The sequence below is a fragment of the Populus alba genome, chromosome 19, assembly GCF_005239225.2.
Source record: "Populus alba chromosome 19, ASM523922v2, whole genome shotgun sequence".
Lineage (NCBI taxonomy): Eukaryota > Viridiplantae > Streptophyta > Magnoliopsida > Malpighiales > Salicaceae > Populus > Populus alba.
Window position 1 is genome coordinate 7,902,588 of NC_133302.1, and position 14,959 is coordinate 7,917,546.

Consider the following 14,959-nt stretch of genomic DNA (forward strand, 5'->3'; position numbering starts at 1 on the left):
GAAAACGTTTTTATACGATTCAAAGTCTATACTTTTTTTATATATATATATATATATATATATATATATATATATATATATATATTTAATACACATCAATTATAAAAATATCTGAAGCTTCAAATCTATAATAAAATTAATATAAAAATATTTATGAAATAATTATGTTAAAAAAGTTTTTAAAGCATTAAAATAATTACATTATTTAAAAAAATAAAAAGATTATAACACCCCTTAACAATAGATATTATATTATATTATTTATTTATTCTGGGGTTAATTAATAATTTTATTGTGCAATAAAATACAAATTAATCAATCAAATTTTATATAATTTATAAAAAATAATTGTGTGACAATTAAAAAATTAGTTTACTTCCAATGCCTTGTTCAAAGGTTTAATGGCTAAAGAGCAATTTTATCATTATAGTATCATGTTTCTTAAGATATATTAACTTTCATCCTCCTTTTTTTTTTATTTTATATAGTGCTCCGTAGCATGTAACATTTTATTAGTTACTCCCTAAATCTATTTAAAAAAAAAGATATAAGTAAGAGAAAAAAAATCCTAAATACAAATATTATTACTATGTAGTTCTTGAGTTTATATATATATATATATATATATATATATATATATCTGTGTGTGTGTCTTTTATTTCAAGGTGAACCCAATTAATAACTAATTGGATATTCTGGTCTCATAAATTTGTTTTGTTCTTTCAATTTTAATATTTAATATTGGATGTATTGGAAATGGATCTTCGTAAATCTTTTTATTTTACTTTTATAAAGTTATTTTAATCTTATGATTCAGGTTACGAGTTTTAAAAGGTTAGTCCCAGTTAACTTTAATTTTTTTTATCTTTTTTTAATTTTTTTTTTCAATTCCATCATTCAACATTTGATTGATTAGATTTTGAGCTTTATGATTTTTTTTTCTTTTTATGGGTTTATCTCAATCTCAAGTTAACCGAGGTTAATTCATGTAGTTTTTTTTTTGTTATTTTTTAAAATTAATACTCTTTTTTTCAAATTTATCTTTCAACATTTGGTTTGTTAGGAATTGACCTTCATGATTTATTTTGATTTGCTTTTTGTAAGATTATTATAGTTTCATGACTCGAGTCATAGATTTGATATCTTAATTCGAGTCGATCCAATATATCGTAGCCTCAATATTTTAAAACAAATATCATCAAATATGTCTTTGTATCAATATTTAAAAAATATGTCATCTAATATGCAACATATTTTGAGTTTATGATTTAATATTTTTAATTAGAAAACATGTTTTCAACATTTGAATAATTGTTTTATGTTAAAAAAATTTGATCCGACTGGTAGCGTAGTGAGAGCCAATGATCTAGTATCTTTTAAAAACTAGTATTGATTTTTTTTAAAAAAATCATGGTTAATGAGTATATCAAATTTAAAGTGGGGTCCATTTATTTTTGGGGATAAAATCTTATTGTAATTTAATCTCCCATATAACCTCTTTAACATGAAACATTAAAATAAATTAAATAAATTATGAGTGAATGGAAAATTGTTCTTAAAAAACTATTAATTGATATATTATAGTGCCTGAAACCTTTTAAAAAAAAACTTTCGCACTTAGGTAAAAAATAAAAATTTCTTGGTGTTTACAGTAGAAAGTTGAAAAGTTAAAATTAGATTAAAAATACATCCCAAGACCAGACACACACAGCTAGGCTTGTGCTTAGGCATGTTTTTAAGTTTATTGTAAAATAATTATTTAAGCTATAAAATATAATTTTTTTCCAACTTAAATTTAAGCTTGGTCTAATTCTCAAAGAATTATTTCTTCTATCCAATCTAGCTCATGAATGGTGGAACTAATTGGTTTTCTTTGAGAAAGATTTGTTTTTTCAACTTAAAAAAAAAATCTGATTCAAAGCTAAAAACATCCAAAGTTTAATTATCATGGAGACTAAACAAAGCTGATAATGGAGGAATTCCATTAGCTTTAATTCCTAAAATTATCTATAAAAGGGTGAATAAGAGTTTTTTGGGTTGTTTTTCTACACCATTTCTGCATAATTTACCAGCTCTTCTTCACCAAAATTCCCAGTTTAGCTTCTATGTTTTTCAAGTTCTGGTTTTGCTTTGTCTTCTAGTCTAGAATATATGTTCAGTTCTTATGTAGATGTTTAAATCTTTATTTTCACTTTATTTTCTTGGTTTGTTGAACTTATTCTTATTTGAAAATGAACCTAAATAAAATAATATTGTTAGAATCTTGAAAGCATAGTTTTTATACTCGGGTTCCGGATTTTAACCGAGTCAATTCTTTTTTTTTTTAAAATCAAAATGACATCGTTTTAGTAAAAAAAAAAAAAAAAAACAACAGTTGCAACCAGATTTTTGACCAGGTCTTGCTGGGTCAACTCACTGGGTTTTTTCTTTCCCTGTTTTTTTTTCAACCCAACCCGGTTCCAACCCTGGGTTGGCTAGATCCTGAATTGACTCGTCGAGCTAGACTAGGTTTCAAAACAATACTTGAAAGCTTGTCTGTTTTGCACAAAATAAAAAATAATAAAACTTCAAAGATAAATAATATCTTCACAACCACAAAAATTCAAGATTGGTTATATTCTAAGAACTTCAATAAATACCAAGAACTAGTTGAAAGATTACCAAATTTAAGATTGTATCTGCAAGTCTATACATCTGCTCAGCATGCATTATATCTTTGTTTGATTGAAAGATTACCAGATTCTAGTTCTTGTAATTTGTTTTTTTTTTGCATAATTATAAACTAAACATAATTACTCACTTATCTAATTAACTTTTGTACAACAACTAAAACATACACACCTGGATTTGTTAAAAAACACTCAGCATCCTTCTAAAAAAAAAAAAAAAAAACACTTAGTAGCTCTCAATTCTGACACAAATTGCTCTCTGAGGAATTTCTGGCCTCCCCCCAAAAAAAAAAACTCTGCAACTCTTCTTGTTTTACACCAAGTCTTTGTCGATCGTCAATTTAGAGTCTTCTGGCTTGGCCTTAGATTAACAATACGAATCGGGGTCTCTTTCAGTTCTGAGTTAGCTAGGACGGCAATGACAGCTTGAATACTCAGAGAAAGAAAGACGACAGGTTGAGTGTTTAAGATTTTCAGTTTCAGATAAACTGACATTCATAGATGACAATCCAACAGTATCAGGACTCTGGAGCTGATCAAGGTGCTTTTTACAATGTAAAAGAAAGCACTCAATGTAGAGGAAGTTTTTGTAAACTACGACGGCGGAACCAGCCGGAACAACATATTCAATCTGCTGCCAATCTTCAGGGGACTTTGGATGAGCCGCTGACTAAAACCCTCAGGACAAAGCACTTGCTTCTGCACTTCAGCTCCTACTGTGTAAAAGGTTCTCTAAAGCATGATCAACAAGGAAACAAGAGAAAAGCATGATCAGCAAGGAAACGACCTGTTTCCTTTCCATACCACTATAAAATCTATACATAATTTCTAACCGGAAAAGTCAAGATATGATCACCTAATGGTAATGTTAATACTAGCAGATAAATAACAAACAGATTCCTTCAAATCCACCTAACTCAGCTATTCACCTAGGCTATGATCTTGTTCTTTCATCATTAGGCTGTGATGCTAACTAATAATCAAACAAAAGATTTGGTAACCATCATAAACCTTCAAAATGTTAGATTTGTTGTTCTCATTGTGGCTCACCACCGCGCAATTCTGGCCATTAACATCATCATTCAAAAGCGCCCAATAACTCCTTCACAACACTTTCCATCACAACTATATCAGTAGTCACCCTGTCCTTCACCCATGGAAATCCTAAACCATAAAGAATCCACACATTTTCTCTAAGCCAAGAATGCTCATCATTCTGTGCGTCCTTGCTCCAATAAGTTACATTTTTGGGATTATTAAGCCAGTTGAGCCAACTCTCATAAACCATCGAAGTCGAAATCAAATCAACAAAATTATCCAGCTCTTCTTCTCCTATAAAAACCTTCCCTCTCGATCCAGACCCCTGCATATTCGCACTCAAAATCACCACTTTCTTTAACGTTTTAGGCCAATGCGGCACCATTTTCTTTAAAAAGAACATCATTGTTTCAGCAAAGGAGGTATCGAATTTCCCGTTCAATTTCAGAGGTATATTTCTACCTCTCCTTGTGCTTGACAACACCCCAACTTGAATAGCGAAAATTAATTCACAGTGGATACTATCACAATCACCTATCACGCAGTTCAACCTGGACACATGCAAATTTGAGGAAGAAGGGAAAGAGCAGAGCTTGATTTCAAGAAAGTTGAGATTTGCAAACACCTTCATGAGGGCAGGGAACGCTACTTGTGGAATGTGGTGATGAGACTGCGAGCACAACAGAACATCATCATCATCATCACCCTCGTTTGGACATAAGAATTTGAGGGAGACAGTGTCGATTTTGGAGACGAGGGAATGCAAGTTCTTGCAAACAGTGGAACAGCGAATGAGGGTTTTGGTATCATCTTGGATCTTAAACAAGATTTTGATGATTAAGTCATCTGGGAGTTTCTTGAAATTGTCTGCTAATCTTTCAGATCTTCTTACAGTGATGTTAGGGTTGTGGGATAGCTTGGCTGATTTGGATCTTCTCATTGTCTTGAAGATGCGACCACTGAGGTTTATGGCAGGGAGCAGGAGGAGGATTTGGAGACACGGTTTTGGTTGACTAGGGTTTTAACATGTTAGGAAGCACGCGTCAAGATTGTGGGAGATTACTCATAAAGATTTACGAGAGAGATTGAGAACAACACAGATCCTACACTGTTACCTGCGAGAGAGAACACCGATCCTATTTCTTTTCGTGGAATAAAAATTTCTTACTAAAACAATTTTGTACAAAATAAAAATTAATTTGTATATTATCCAACAAATAATTTTTTTAAAAAATTATAATGTATTGTTCAGCGTACGAAACAATTTTATTCAATTTTCATGTACAAGAGGATTCTCATCTGGATAAGCTCGTCAAATCGATTAATTTATGTGAATTAACTTTCAATTCAATTAATATAAAACATATCCCGGACTGTATCTCTGATCGACCAGCAATAACTTGATTCATTAATGACGCCAGAGTTGTTTTAACTATGAGTAAAATAGTGCATTTTTTTTTTTATGTGAGTATTTAGATCATTTTATATACTGAAATTAATCTTTACGAGTTCTAAAATTAATAAATATGTAAATTTTTAATGACTTTGAGATTTGTAAAACTTAAATAGTAATTTTTAAAAAACAAATATAGAGTCTGATTAGTTAAGTTACATCTCTTAGAATTATATAATATTATTTTATTTCATAGGAAAAAATATCATGAAATCCCTTGAAAAAGAAGTAAAATTGAATCTTTTGAAAAGTAATTTCTTCAAAGAATAAAACTCCTTTCTATTTTTTTTTTAATGGAATGTTAATTTTCAATATTTATCGATCAATATAATAATGAAAAAAAGTTTCAGTAAAATTCATCATAATTTACTAATAAAAAATCTTTAATAAAAAAAAAAAATCTTTGACGGTGTTTTGTTTATATTTATCACAATTTCTATCGTGAGTAGATTTTCTGTCTTTCTTTCATCCCTGTCGGCAGCTTCTCTTATTGTTTCCACAAGTTGTTCAAAAGAGGCATCAAAACCTTTCAAATCCTAAAACGGCAAGAGTTCTACAATGAATATGAAAAGAATTCAGTTTATATCAAGAAAAATACTACAAAGTTACAAATTCTACTTAACTTCCAAACCCTAAAACGTGAGGCAAAGGTGGAGGTTTCAGAGAAAATTTATAAAACCCATCCATTAATCTATGCTCCAACGTGAAGCTTGGACTCTAACAAGTTTTATGTTAAAATAATTTGAATTGATCTATTGACTATCAATTAACACTCCAGTCCACGAGCCGAGCTTTGTATCTTATCGACCTTCAAATTGAATTTTATAACCTATGATTTGAAAAATATTATCTTTATCAATTAACACTCCAGGGTACTAGAGTGCTTGAGATTCTTCTGTGATTCTTCGGGTCAGTGTTCGTCAGACTAAATTGTTCTGTTTCAAAGATTTTTCTAATTTTCTGGCAAACTCAATCAGCCGTATCAGTGGTTTTGCCCTTACAAAGGATCTTGGCAAATTTTTAATATCTCAATTCAAAAACTTAAGCTATGAGGTGAGATCCTAAAATATGATTTATATTATTTTCTAACACACTCTCTCAAATGAAAGTTTTTTAGGCTTGAAACTTGCATAGACTCACATTACCTTGTACTTAATTTTTATCAAATAAATAGGAATGGTGAGATTCGAACTCGTGACCACTAGGTCATCAAGGCTCTGATACCATGTCAAAGAACCATTTCAACCCAAAAGCTTAAATTATGAGGTGAGGTCCTAAGATATGATTTATATTATTCTCTAACATTTAGGACTAAATTGTTCTGTTCCGAAGACTAAATTGTTCTGTTCCAAAGATGTTTCTAACTTTCTGGAAAACACAGAGTCATATTGTGGAGAATATGCAGCAAAAGCTGTTGTCCCAGAGGATCATCTGGACATGGCAGCAGCGGACATGGTGGAGAATAGTCAATGGAAATGGGAATCATTTGCTCACCTTCTTCCACTGATCATGGCCGCGGCTAGTTTTCCTGCACCTGCGAGGATACCTGCTATGGCGATGGAAGGTTGCAGAGAGAATCATCCATTACATACATACAAATTTAACCATTTTATACAGAAAGAAGACCCCATTTTGTTTAATCTATTGGTGAGATTCATCCTCTTCTCTTTCATTTGAAACCAGCAGCAAATAATCTAATGTCACACATTTATATCCAGCTCGGTTCTGATCAATCCTATTATTCAAAATCTGATTCAAGTTAAATTTTATTTTAAATTATTTTTCATATTATTGACGAAATCAACCATGTCAAAATTAAGAAGCTAAAAAAACCTAAAAGACATTGTTTTAAACAAAAATAAACTTCAAGTTCATCTCGTAAAATTACGAGTTGATACAACGACTTAACGAGAGCTTGGATATGCAAATTATACCTAGCTTCTATATATCCAATTTTTTAATTTATTTTTTGTTTTTTATTTACTTGATGGCATTGTAAAGCATCAAATTTGATCACACATTGATAGCTGGTGAGTCTCCATTAGGTGTGGTGTTCTTCGAAGGCTGAACCTTCTTCATCATAAAAGAAGACTTTCCTGAAGCATCATCCTCTGCATCGTATGCATAAGCAAACCCTCCGTGCCTTGTCAAATCCATGCCTGCCATCTCATCCTCAGCTGAGATCCTCAGCAACTTCAACTTGTGGAGCCCATAGAACAGTGGGCCCATTGTCGCCGAGACCCACCCTAGTATCACCAAGATTTCAATTATCTGCGCCGCCAGCAGCTTCCCACCACCACCCATGAACAGCCCATACGGCCGCCCCGGCTTGTTTGGATACACTTCATTCACGTACGCCTTCTTCGCGAACAGCCCGGTGAACAGCAACCCCCACATTCCGCATCCGCCGTGCAATTGGGCTGCCTCCAGTGGGTCATCATATTGTAGTTTATCTGCGAGCTTATTACACCCAATTAAAACCCAAGCTGCAACAAAGCCACATATGATCGCAGCCCACGGTTCTACCACCGAACACCCTGCGGTGATCGCAGCAAAACCCCCTAATAAGCCATTACAAACATCAATCACATTCCAATGACCAGATAACAATCTTTTCCCAAACAGGGTAGTAAGGGCAGCTGTGCTCCCAGCCAATGTTGTAGTGACAGCTGTCCTTCCCACAGCGCTCCATTGACCATAATACCCTCCAGCATCACCACCGTAACTTTTCAAGATTATAAAGAACGAACCGGGGTTGAACCCATACCACCCGAACCATAATAGGAATGAACCGAGCACCACTAACGAAGCACTATGACCGCGTAAGGCCACGGACTGACCATTACGGTCAAACCGGCCAATTCGTGGGCCTTCAATGAAAGCGCCCCAAAAACCCGCAATACCTCCAACCATGTGAACCACACCTGAACCAGCAAAGTCGATTGCACCCGAACCGAATAAGAGATTGTTATCGAGTTTAGCCGGATTGGCCCAACCATCACTGGACCAAAGCCAATGTGAAACAACAGGGTAAACAAAGCCGGTCAAGAAGGAGGAGTATATGAGGTAAGCAACGAACTGGGTTCTCTCAGCAATGGAGCCACTAGTGATGCCAGCAGCAGCTATGGCAAACGCCCATTGATAGAGGAAGAAGCTATAATCACCTTGAAGAGAAGGAAAGTCACTCAAACCAAAGAAATGGCGGCCAATGAAGCCATTGCTGGGAGATCCGAAGGCAAAGGCGTAGCCAAAGAGATAGTAAGAAAGGCCACCAGCAGCAGCATCAAGAACATTAGTGAGCATTATGTTCATGGTGTTCTTGGCCCTCACAGAGCCTGCACAAAGCATGGCAAAGCCAAGTTGCATAGCGAAGACTAGGTAGGCAGAGAAAAGAAGGTAAGTGTTGTTGACTGCATAGCTTGTGTCTGAAAGCTGGTTGGATATGGTGGTGAACTGGGAGCACAAGTAGGTGGCAGCTCCTGTGGAGTTGACAGCGGTGGAGAGGAGAGGAGCTAGGTCAGAGGCTGAGCAGGCCATGGTGGAAGCGGAGAGAGAGAGAAGGAGGGAGAGACAGATGTGCCCAAAGGCTATGGAAGAAAGGAGAGCACGGCACTAGAATATATATAGATGATTTTTTTTTGTTGAGAAAATGCATGAGAAAGGATTTTTCTTTTTTTCCAAAATTATTGTATAATGTCAATTACATACACACTAGATCATACCTAACCTTTGATTGGCAATTTGTTTATCTAAGCATGGGTTAAAAAAAAAAACTGTAAAACCATGATCTAACTAAAAAAAAAATATATTGTCTAGCTCAAAATAAATAAGCTAACTTCGTGAAATTCCTAAGCCGGTGTAAGCATAACCAATCCGTCCCTTAATTTAATTTAAATTCTGAATTAAACTGGTTAATTTGAATAATTTAAAATTAAATTATTTAAGATATATTTTTAAAAAAAAAATTAAAATAATATTATTATTTTTTTAAATCAAATTAAGTTTCATCAGGTCACAAGTTAATCTGCATATCAGGTTAATGGAATCATGCCAAGTTATCTTCTACTTTGTTTAGTTTGGAATCCAACCTAAACCAAGAGCTAAATCTGTGGGTTATTAAATTAACCTATTGAGTTAGGTGGAGCCAAATTTAATAATATTATCTAATATGTAAAATTACTTTTTTTTTTTCAAAAAAAAAAAAAATTATCAGTATTTAAATAGTAAGCTACTTGATATATTGTGATAATTGTAATGTCAGCAATGACTTGAAACGGGTATAATAATTTAGGATTTTAGTCAACATCTCCTCAATGGCTCGATTAATTAAGTTTTATAAAGTAATTAATATCTAATCTAATTTTATTTAAAATACAATCTGGATTAGACTTTAAATTATGGGTTACATTACAACATTTAACAATTTTATTAATGAACCAATCCATCTATATAAGATTGTGACTTCATCGATGAATTTTTTATCGACTAAACCCTAACAAAAATTGTTCATCATATCGTTCGTTGGTAATTTCATATTGTGTCGATAAGAAAAAAAATAATGATAGTTTTATTTAACTTAGTTTTTAAAAATCAAGAAATATGTCTCTATATTTCATTTAGACAATATATTTTACGGTTTAATTATGTTTTTATAAAACTTTTAAATTTTTTATTTTAAATTAATTTTTTTATATTTTTAAATTATTTTAATATATTAATGTTAATATTTTCAGTTACACTGCGATCTGGATTGTGGCATTTCTCTTCTAGTTTTATTTAAAATGCGATCTGGATTAAACTTTAAATTATGGGTTATTAGATCCGTTAGCCTAATTAGGGTTCGGAAATTTTTTGACTGATTCTAAGCAGTAGCTATGTGGAAAGAAGCTTATGAGTTTTCTCAATATTCTAGGGATGCAATTTTCTATTATTAAAAGAGGGGTGGTTCTTGCGCAGCAAAATGAGTTCATAGAAATGAAAAATCATAGCTGGGGGGTTAACTTAGTATACCTGATAATAAGAGTATGTTTGGCAATATGGTAGCGGTTGCTTTTCAAATAATTATTCATGCCGAAATAAATGTTAATAATATTTTTTTTATTTTTTAAAAATTATTTTTAATATCAGTACATTAAAATGATTTAAAACATACAAACCGTATTAAATTTTAGCAAAAAAATTAAAATTAAAATTTTTAAGAATATAATTTGCATCGTGTTCCCAAACGTTCTTAGAATATACTATATTTTTTCAGCCAACTTCTACTTAAAAGATTCTAAATCCAGATTCATTTTTCTAAGTCAAATAGTAGAATATCATGATTTAAGAAGATTCAATGAATATCAAATAATTGCTTACATAAGATGGGCCTTTAATTCATTAAGGGGACATAAAAACAATAAGAAATTGAATCATTGAACACATCTCACGTATATTGCTTAGTGTATACAAATGAATTTGGATAATATTGTGTTTTAGGATTTAGTTATTATCCTGATTAAAAAAGAAGAAGAAGAAGAAGATAGAGATACTAAAGACAAAAAAATATATATATATATATGTTTTTGTTTTATATTTTTTTATTTTAAAAATATAAAAATTCATTTTAAAATTATCACGGAGACAAATTTATTTTATATCCATACAAATCATATCCTTTAATTTGATTGATTTTCATACTTGTAGTACTAATCATATTTTATTTTGAACCACAATGTTAAATGAAACATGTTTTGTAAAGTGTTTTTTAAATTGATTTTTACTTTAAAAAAAATATTAAATTAATGTTTTTTGGGATATTTTAGAAAGTTTTGACATTAAAAAAATCTAAAAAAAATTATTTTAATATATTTTTAATTAAAAATACTTTAAAAAATATTCTTCATCGTAACACAAGCACTCACAATTCTCAATACTAAATGCATCTCAATACGTTTTGCATTATAAGTGCCTGAATATTTTTTAGGTAATTTTAAAATGTTTTAATGTGTTGATAATAAAAAAATAAAAAAAATAAAAAAAATTATTTTAATACATTTTTAATTAAAACATGATCAGCACAATCCTGATTCTCAAAACTAGATTCATCTCAGTAAGTTTTGCATTGGGCATCGGGTGATGCAAGAGAAGAACACATAGCTATCAATGACAACGAAGATGAGAAAAATGGGAACCAGAACAATGCAAGGTCAAAAGCAACGAAAAGAACATGGCCTCTCAATGAAGTTGAAGATAAATTAAGCGACAAATTTAGTTAACCCTTCCCTCTTTTAATATATGATCAGCGAGACTATAGCAGCAGTAAGAAGGTGGCTGCCATAACTTCCGGCCACTAAAAAAATACTCTCGCCTCCAGGCCACGCCTCACCGGATTGCGACAGATGCCTTTTCGTGTGAATCTGGATTTTCAATGATAAACAAGTGCAGAAAGTCAAAAGAATCTGTGAGTAATTTATTCTACGAAAAATTTCTGGTCAGAAGTATTCCAACTATAATCTCAATTATTAAATGAAGATGATGCCGTATTACCTGGCTGCAAGTTTATTACAGAAACGGTCCGTTCACAAGCTGAAGATTTCTTAGAGATTTTCTATAGCAAGAACCACATTATATTATTACTATTAAATTATTCCAGAAACGGTCTGTTCACAAGCTGAAGATTTCTTAAATATTTTCTAGAACAAGAACCACATTATATTATTACTATTATTATAAAGCTAAAATATATGGTGTTTTTGCTGTAGTTGAAATCATTGTTCATCATCCATAAATAACTATGGATTGGAGTGGAGATTTTTAAAAAGTTTCTAATTTGATTCTCTTTCTTTGCACAATTGAGTTTTTTCTAAGCCCAAATCAGTACCTAATTGCATGTTTTTAAGAGATGATTGAATTGAAAGTTAGAGGACTGAAGTTATTATATTTAGCCACCAAAACAGTGGAGTTTTGTTTCAAATGATTCTATATGATAAGAAAAGTTCAAATTAAGTGTTTTTCTTTCTTCTTTTTTTACTTTAAAAGTGCACAGAAAAACAAATTCAAGCTCAGAAATACTTTTTTGATTTTGAGTTGATATTGAGTTTTGAAGCGGTTTTTTGTATTTAGAAAGGTTTTGATTGGTTTAACAGGGTTCTTGTTGTGTTTTGGATTGTAAATGAGTTTTTATAAGAAAAAAAAACTAGTAACCCAGATTTTCCGGCTACCATAGCGGTCAGAATCTAGGGAATTGAGACGATGTGTCATCTATTTGTTTTTAAATTGAATTGGAGTGGATGACATGTCATCTGCTCCATTAACTTATATAAAAATAAATAAAGGCCTGCGAGTATGGGCCATGGTGACTTTATTCAAATGCCAAGCACTTGGCCTGACCTTGTACTTCTCTGTGTTTTATATAGTTTTGATTTTTTTTAATTTAAGTTTTTTTTATATGTTTTTTAAGTTTGTATTTTACTTATCTATGATTTTTTTGCGTGCTTATTTAGCCTTTTTATAATTAGTGATTAATTTTTTAATTATATTGGATGTGTTTAGTTTTTTTAAGAAGTTAATATTTATCATTTGTCTTTTTTTTTATTTTATATATATTAAATTTATTTTTAGAAATAAAAAATATTTTTTTTTATAATATTTTTAATATGTGCAACCTTGCATAATATGTTTTTTTTTTTTTTTTATTTTTTTCAATAAATTTTATGTGTCGATTTTTATTATAAATTTATTTTATTACGACTTGTATTATGAAATTAAAAATCTTGATCTATATTTGTTTCTTATTTTTTTCAATTTTTTATTTATTTATCATTAATGACTTCTTTATTTTAATTTATTTAAACAATAGTTCTTGATTTATTTAATTATATCTATGCATAGGTTTTTCAATTTACATTTACATACAAGTTGTAAAATTATACATGTTTAATTTTTTTTTTTTATCATGTATTGATGTTTTCAACTTGATTCTTATTCATTAGATTTTTTATTTGTTTTTCCTTAACCCTTTTATAAAAGTTTTATTATTTTAAATTTCACATTTCAATTCAAGTTTATAGTGTGTTGTTTCTTTTTTTTGTTTTGGACCTCATTCTATTGAATTTTTTTTTTCCTTTTGTTAATGTTTTTATTTTTTTCGATTTAACTCTTGAATTTAAAAATTGTTGTTTCCCTTTAATTTATTTTTTTTTATCTTAATTTTAACCCTCATTCTTTTAATTGACTATTTTTTTATGGAATTTTTTTTATCTAATCCTTCAACGATTTATTTTTCTAAGGATTGAACTTCATGATCTTTTTCATGTATAGTGCTTCTGCTTTGATAACTTGGGTCACAAGTTTAAAAAATTAGCAAGAAGTAACATTTTTTTTATCTTATTTTCTGTTCACAGATTTGCTCAGGGCAATATTTTTAAAATTTTTTTTTTTGTTGCTGTCTTATTTTTTATCATATTATCAAATTAATCAAGATTTAACCTGATTATCAAATTTCTCTCACTTCTTTAAAAACATAATCGTCTCTTGGACTTTCTTTTTGAGGTGAAAAAATATTGGTGAGGCGCGTTGGGCAACCAAACTAAAAGATATAGGAAATTATTGTTCATCCACACTTATTGCACTGTGGATTACATTAATAATCCACAATGTTTTACTTTTGTTTTTGTTATTGTTTTTCTTTCAAATCCGTTTATTTATTTTATCTTTTAATATTAGGATGGTTGAGAATTTGATTTTTGATTTTTTATTTTTATTTTACTTTTTTATAGGGTTAGCGTGGTTTGCTAGTTTGGGTAACCCATGTTACCCCAATTTATGGTTAACGTAGTTTGTCTTTTGTTTTTCCAAGTTAAAATATTTTATTTATTTATTGGTATAAATAATTTTTAATTTATTTAATTAAATAGAAGCTCCAACTTTTCAATTTAAAATTATAATTCTTTTATCTCAAAAATATATTGGAAAAGCTTATATATTTATCTTTTTTATTGAAAAAAATTATCCAACCCAATTAGTTAAATATAAAGCTTAAAATTTCAGCCAACTCACGTAACTTCTTGCTTGTCTTAAATAAAGAACAATAATTCAAGTTAAGAACGCTAACTCTAGGTCAAAATAGGAGATTATGTTAGCTAACACGATCTCTTTATGATCGTCTAGATTAATAGATACATTTGAGGTAAAATTAAAAGTAGGGTTTATTTACTTTTAGAGTTAATAATTTGTTTAAAAATATTTTTCAACAAAAATATTTAATATTTAATATGAAATATTAATTTATTTAAAATAAATTATGAGAAGATAAGAAATTGACCTCAAAAAATTCCTAGTTATTTGATAATGTTTTTGTTTGATTCAATTGCAACTTTGAATATTCTACCATATACTTTGTATATAAACTAGAGTTTTGTTTTAACTTTATTACAAGTTTAATTATTTTTACTTTGATCTATAAATTTGCATGTAATTTAAACTAAACAATTACTGTCTGTAAAATCACCAGCAATCAGTTCAATTTAAAAACAAAACGCAGATGAATTTTTACTTTGAGTACATGCATGCATGTTTCAGATGAATTCTGTTTTTCCCTATGAGAAGCATGGCACTTCTGATGTAAATAGCAATGTCAGGTCCATGAGAGCAGACTGCAGTAAGTTCATAGTTCATTGCTATTACTCCATGCACGCCTCGATTTCAACAGCTGCAAATGTATTTCCTGTCATTTTTCTGGATGACTTTATCATATGCACTATTCTAAGCATAAGAATTTCCTTAACCATCATTGAAGTTCATAATCAATGTCAAAAGA

The 14,959-nt window shown here is 30.3% G+C and overlaps 1 protein-coding gene across 1 annotated transcript; it reads right to left on the reverse strand.

Annotated features, from left to right (window-relative positions):
• Positions 1-6,984: 6,984 nt before the first annotated feature.
• LOC118056959 (ammonium transporter 1 member 2) lies at positions 6,985-8,746 on the reverse strand. Its single transcript, XM_035069408.1, has one exon. It carries the CDS (start codon positions 8,695-8,697, stop codon positions 7,174-7,176), a length of 1,524 nt encoding a protein of 507 aa, XP_034925299.1. The 5' UTR covers positions 8,698-8,746; the 3' UTR covers positions 6,985-7,173.
• Between the last annotated feature and the right edge of the window lie 6,213 nt (positions 8,747-14,959).